At 51.6% G+C, this 6,538-nt stretch overlaps 1 protein-coding gene across 7 annotated transcripts in view; it reads right to left on the bottom strand.

Moving 5' to 3' along the window:
• Positions 1-3,704: 3,704 nt before the first annotated feature.
• Positions 3,705-6,538, bottom strand: part of Wdr20 (WD repeat domain 20) — a 68,263-nt gene continuing 65,429 nt past the window's right edge. For all 7 annotated transcript variants that reach the window (XM_032908456.1, XM_032908448.1, XM_032908451.1 and 4 more), the window contains one exon: positions 3,705-4,523. In XM_032908456.1, the coding sequence (XP_032764347.1) occupies positions 4,470-4,523 (54 nt within the window). In that variant the 3' untranslated portion in view covers positions 3,705-4,469. The remainder of the gene's footprint in view (positions 4,524-6,538) is intronic.

Genomic DNA, 6,538 nt, shown 5'->3' with positions numbered 1-6,538 from the left:
TTCAAGGGTTCATTTCATTTTTTAAATATTATTTAATGTATATGAGTGCACTGTCGCTGTCTTCAGACACAGCAGAAGAGGGCATCAGATCCCATTACAGATGGTTGTGAGCCATGGTTGCTGGGATTTGAACTCAGGACCTCTGGAAAAGCAGTCAGTGATCTAACCACTAAGCAACCTCTAGCCCTCCTTCATTTTCTTACTGTGAGGCTCGAAGCTGACTCTACATGAATAGATAAGATGGCGGCATGGCAGCTCATGCCTATAATTCTTGCCGCACTGGGGAGGTAGAGGAGGAAGAGCCCAGCCTGGGCTACATAGTGAATATCCCTGCCTCAAAAAGACAAATAAAAGATAGACCAAAATCTGTGAGGAGTGACGGCGGCTGTGCATGTTGCACCTCAGTGTTTTCCTGACAGGACTGCAGGTGTTCCGGACGTTGTGGCTGTGGTATCTCGGGATACTGGTGGACACTGAATTCCACTACACAGGTGCTGTCACAGTAGCTCATCAGAACATTCTCCGTTTAGATGTGTTCGAGCCACTCCTTTGTGTTTGCTTTCCTGAGCTGCAGATGGATGGGCTGATCTCAGAGTCCGGCTTCAAGTGGAGGCCATGTTGTCTTGGCTGCCAGTGCCTAGGCTCCCTTAGAGATGCACAACCATTTGCCTGATTGCCAGTGTTGCTTGAAGCAAGTAGGAAAGCTGGGTACCTTGTGCCCTGGAAAAAGAAGGCTGGGCTAGGGAGATAGGGCGCGGGTAAGATGCTTGCTGCATCAGAGGAAGACCTGAATCAGGACCCATGGAGTCCATGTAAAAGCCGGGCAGTGTTACATCCCTGTAACCCCATCATTGGACCCCATTGCTGGAGCAGGGAACAGTACAGGATGGGAAAAGACGGGGGTTTCGGGGCTGTCTGGACCCCAGTGTACAACACCCAGCAAGCTCCATGAGAGTGAGAGACTTCCCATGGGAATCAGTGGTGGAGGGAGACAGTAAATGACACACTAGGTGTCCTCTGAGGGGTGTTCTGCATGTGCGCGAGGGTCCACACACCAGCACACAGTGTGTTCTCTCTCTCTCTCTCTCTCTCTCTCTCTCTCTCTCTCTCTCTCTCTCTCTCTCTCTCTCTTCCTCTCTCGGCCTGTTTTACTACAGAGAGGGGATGGAACTCTATCAAAGAAGGCAGTGAGTGGACTCAGGGCAAAACAGCGATCAGACAGGAGGGCCTCAGGACGAGGGCCTCCTAAGCTCCTCTTTGCTTTCGCTCTATTGAGGGTGGAATCCGGGGCCCCGCATGCTCTGGGTAAGCACTCACAGCAGTAGCCCAGCCTCTGCTCAGCCCTGGAGCTAAGGGATTGAGTGTGCCTTTTAAAAAAGCTTTTCAAGTTTTCACTGGTTTTTTTTTTCTTTTTTTGGAGCTGGGGACAAGTTTTCACCGTTTTAAAAGCAAAATTAACAGGGAAGTGTTGGGTCTCAAATCTGATCCCCTTCCTTAAAGACTCTACTGACCCAAACTTCCAGCCACCAGATGGGTAGGTGGGTTGGGGCAGTGACACCATAGGGGGATGCAGGATGGCAAGGGCACCGTGGGTGTGGCTCACTGTGGGTGTGGGTGTCCAGCACAGGCAGGTTCGAGGCTGGAGTTGAGGCTTAACATGGGCAGAGCCAGGGGCTGGTGGGTGTCTCCTTCATCCATGTGACGGTCTGGTGTACCCTGGCATGGAGGAGTGTCTACAGAGAAGGGCTGTCCTGCCTTTGCTCTTGGCTTAGTCTCAGCCCAGTAGGCCTTCAGCCAGGCCTGCAAAGAAAGGGCCCAAAGGTGGAGGCCAGCAGTCATGCAGGACAGACAAAGGATGACCTGCAAGGCTGGCAAGCCAGGCGAGCCTGGGCAGGGTTAGGGCAGAGTAGCAGTCCCTGGAAAAGCTGCAGCAAGGACCCAAGAGGAAACCTCTCGGGTTTCTTGGCCCCCTGTGCACCTGGCCTACCTGCCCAGTACTCCAGCCTCTCCGTGTCTGAATTGTCAGCACAGCATTCTGAATGGAAAGGCCAGGAAGGCTCACCGTCCTCGGACTCGGATCTAACATGACTGTAGACACCAGGATGCAGCGTTCCCTCTGCCTCGGGCCCTCAGAGTGCCTGGCATCTGTCAGGTCCTACAGTACCGGCCAGGTAAGTGAGCTGTCACTCCCTGTGGCTCCAGAGCCTGCTGGACGCTCGGTGTGCATGGTGTTAGGGCAGCTGTAGAACCACATGGAAGGCAGACTGGACCGCTCTAGGGAGTAATCTTGGAAACAGCCAGAAAAATGTCAGAGGCACAGAGTCCTCTAAGGTAAACTGAGACACCGTGGGTCAAGTGAAGACATAGGGCGACACAGACTGGGTGAGGCAGGGGAAGGACCAAGGCCCCTGAGTGGTGGTCAGCGACAGCTGAGGGACACAACTGGAACATCTCCTAAATGGTGCTCGAGCCTCACAAGCACCTGCCGCCCTCGCGCCCGCCTCTCACTTCCTGCAGATGGGAGCGTCTGGGACAGAGCTCTCTGGGAGGTCACAGGCTCTGTGCTGCACACTTGGGCTTCCAGGGCAGTCCCTCGTCACTTTCTTGTGGGCGTTTTGGACTCAAAGGGCTGAGTTTTTCTGTGTGATCAGTGCTCCAAGGTGACAGGAACACCAAACTGTAAAATGTCAACACTTCCCTCTAACATGACCTGAGCATATGACTTAGAAATCGTCTTACTTACAGTGAGCAGGCTCAGTGCCACCAACCCTCACAACCGAACTTGACCACCAGAACCCACATGGTAGAAGGAAAGAGACGACTCCCTCGACTGTCCTCTAACCATATGCCTGTAATCCATGCTCTGAGACTTGGGAGGCTGAGAGCACGACTGCTTCCATTTTGAAGTAATCTATCTAAGCTACACTGAGTTCCAGGCCAGCCAAGGCCTGTCAAACCAGAGTACAACAGAACGAAACAGGAAAGAAAATGTCTTAGTGTCCTAGGTTGCACCTTCCCAAGGCTGAGGCAAGGCTAGAGGCCTTGTAGGCATCAGCAGAGGTAGTGGATTCCCCAGCCTGGGAGCCAGGGAGCTACAGTGAATGAAGACAAACCTGGGCTTAGCCTTGGCGATCTGTGCAGCCGCAGCCTTGGCAGTCACAGCTGCTAAAACTTCAGCCAACCTAACGAGCCCTCCACACGCCCCAGTTTAATGGACTCACTGGAGAAATGGCTCAGAAGCCTTGTCTTACTCTCACCCCAGCTGTGTGACTGTTCAGAAGCTGAGAAAGGTCCTTCTGCCTGGGAATCTGGGCTTCGTCTCCATTACACTGCAGCAGTGACAGGTGAGCAGGAAGACGCTCGCCCGCTGATGCCAGCCTCTGGAAGGCCCACGTGGTTGTCCCAGCTAGCCCAGGGCTGCGCTGAAGCAGTGGAAACTTACAGTATGAGGTCTCAGCTTTCAAGGACAGCAGGTGGACTCTAAGGCATAAAGAAAAGGCCGTGTGCCTACACTAGAGTCCCCATGCCTGGGCAGCTCCCATGGTGTGTGAACTTGGCCCAGAGACAAGAATTCCCCAACAAGACGTGCTTTGACCAGACTGACTGACAGGAGGATCAAGGGATGTGGTCCACAAAGAATGAAGTACTTCAACACCAACCAAGGAATGAGGCCAAAGCAAACAAAAAGAACCATACAGTTTAAGTTAAAAAAGGATAAACAAATAGTATATTCAAGATAATTTTAATATTAATGTTTTTGTGAATTAGAAATATCACTCTTAAATGATGAAAATTACTAGTGGGAGTGACTATTTCCCCCATTTCAGAATTACATTATTTACACATATAATACAGACTTGATTGCATCGGAAACAACAGTACTAAAATAAATGTTAACAGATAAAAAGGGTTTTTATCTCCACTCTGTATCGTGGAGGCTGGGAGTCCGCTACCCCCATATTTAAAGTCATTGTCTATTAGCATTAAACTATTTTAAGTGCAAACAATTTTTAAGTCATGATTGCAGCATCTGTCTTTCTGCAGCACGTGTTAAGTCAGATGGTGACAACTGTCTCCACGAGTGCACCCCAGGCGTCTGATGACCACCTAAAGTATAAATCAGATCAGTGCAAAACCAGAGCCAAGTGCTATTCAGAACAGCTCGATTTAAGGTTTCCTGTTCGAGAAACACTTATTTACACTATGTATATATGTATATATATATTATATGTGGGTTTAGTTACATTGAGTGTAGAGTAGAAGCAGGAAATCCACTTCAGTCCTTACTGCAGCCCCACAGACTGGCTTTAAAGGGAACAACTCTTTGGGTTTAGCAGCTCCACACAGCCCTGCCGGCCGCTGCTTCCTGCCGCCTGCCTGTGGCTCCAGCGCAGCTCATGGCTCCGTAGTCGTCTGTCACTCCCTCGGTCCACGCGTGTCCGGGGAGCCCGGCAGCAGCAGTGTAACTGCTACACTACAGTCCCACCTGGAGAACTGGCCTGGTTTGGGGATGACAACAAGCCCTGTGAACAAAGCAGCTTACATTATTCCAGCAAGACACAGGGCGGCGCGAGAGCCAGCGCTCACCCTTGCCAGCATCCTCACAGGCTCGCATGCCTTTCCAAGGGCTGGGGCCAGGCTCTAACACAGTCCTAGTCTGCCTAGCCGCCGCCTCCCTGAGCACTGTACGGTGCCTGGAGCAGGATGAGCCTGGGCAACAGTTAGGAGGAAGGGGGAGGTGTTCACGGTCCTCCGAGCTTTAGGACAGACAAGGTAGCTGAGGACAGGGTCACTGGCTCTGCCTCGAGCTTGCCAGGTTCAGAGCCAGGCGGCCATCCAAGGATGGTCTAGTGGCACTTTGTAAAAGGCATGTCCTCCTGGGGTGCACTTGTTTTCTTGTTGAGGGTGCCAAGGCAGCACCCTAAGCTCTAGTGTGTTGATAGATGCTGCAGGGGCATCGGGGCCTGGGTGGTGATTCCTGCGGCTGCCATGGTTAAGGGGAGGAGGAGCTACCCGCATTGGCTACCACAGCGAGCCTAACTGCCCTCAGAGCCAAGGGCACTCATTCCTGGGCCGTGCAGTTACAGCAGAGGGCAGTGCTCATTTCTTAGGAATGTGAAGGTTACAGGAGCGTAGCATTAGAACTGAAAACTGGGCTCCATGGAATGAAACATCTTTTAGCTGTCCCGAAGAACTATCTACTTGAGTATTATTTACAAACGCCATTTAGTGCTAAGCAAGCGCTGCTCCGTTTTCACAGACTTTAGTGCAGAAGTGAAGGCTGACAGTTCTGAATGGTCATCAGCTTCACCCCACGCTGTGTTGGGAGGGATTAGGAAAAAGCTGGCCCACTGCAAGCCATTTGGCCTGTAGTTTCTTACCTCGGGCTGGAATCTATTTATTGGTCTAGAGAAAACCTAGGGGCAAGACCAGATGGAGTGTGGCACGGCCCCTGCCTGCTCTGCTTCTGTAGGAGCTCTTACCCTCAGACCATCCAAATAAAGCATCCAAGGCCTTGCCCCTCACACCCCTGCAAACCCACAAAGCCAGCGAGGGAGGGCAGCTGCACACAGTGCAGGACACAACAGCTCTGGCCCAGCAGCCCCAGGTTGAGTACAGCAGACATGCAGTGAAGTGTGTAAGTAATCCGCTGTGCCTAGGCAGCGCTGCAAACAGAGATGGCCTGCCTGTCACGGTGTTGACTCTGGCCATGGCCAGCCAATGGAAGAGTGCTGCCAGCCAAATGGGATGTGCATAATCTTTAAACAGTAATCAACGACTTAAAAACCAGGTGGAATAAATTTTAGCTGAATACACTCTAACTTACTATAGTATATAATCAAAGTAATTTATTTTTTAAAGGCAAGCGTATAAAAGCCTTGCCACACACTGCTTGCCCCTCAGCACATTTCAACTTGGACAGGCCCCACCTCCGAGTGGGCCTGTGACTCCTAACTGCCATGGGAATCAGGAGTCTGACAACCCAAGCTGAATGTGCCCACCCTGGTGGTCTCCACAACCCTTTTCCTTGCAATTCTGAGGACGAGGAGGTTTCAGACATAGGCGACCAGGGCTCCAGGCTTCTAGGTCCCGGTGACAGTGGGTACATACCGCTTTCACTTAGTCTGGTTAAGTCACTCATCTGGGCTGCAGAACACAACTCCCAGCCCAGAGTCAACACATGCTCAAGGCCCTAATTGTCTGTGGCCGTCAGGAGCCAAGGAGACCCAGTCCCTATTCTCCACCATGTGCGCTGTCCAAAGAGAAGTCTCCTAAGCCAACAGATTACATCTACCTTCCTTCAGCTTCTAGAATTCCCACTCAAATGCTAGGAACTTGGGTTCTGGTTAGTGGGGGTTCACTTTTGCAATATCAACCCTGGCCATGGAGCAGGAATCTGGGACCTGGGACCCTCTACCATAAAGAGGAACAAACTCTTGGTTATTGGGAAAGTAAAACAAGAAACAGATAGACCCAGCGTCCGGTTCCTGGCCCTATGGTCACAGGCTCCTGAGTACACAGGAGCCCTGGACCTGCT

The sequence above is a fragment of the Rattus rattus genome, chromosome 7 (assembly GCF_011064425.1).
Source record: "Rattus rattus isolate New Zealand chromosome 7, Rrattus_CSIRO_v1, whole genome shotgun sequence".
In the NCBI taxonomy this organism is placed as follows: domain Eukaryota; kingdom Metazoa; phylum Chordata; class Mammalia; order Rodentia; family Muridae; genus Rattus; species Rattus rattus.
The sequence above is the reverse complement of the archived record's forward strand: the minus strand, read 5'-3'. Positions and strand labels throughout refer to the sequence as shown.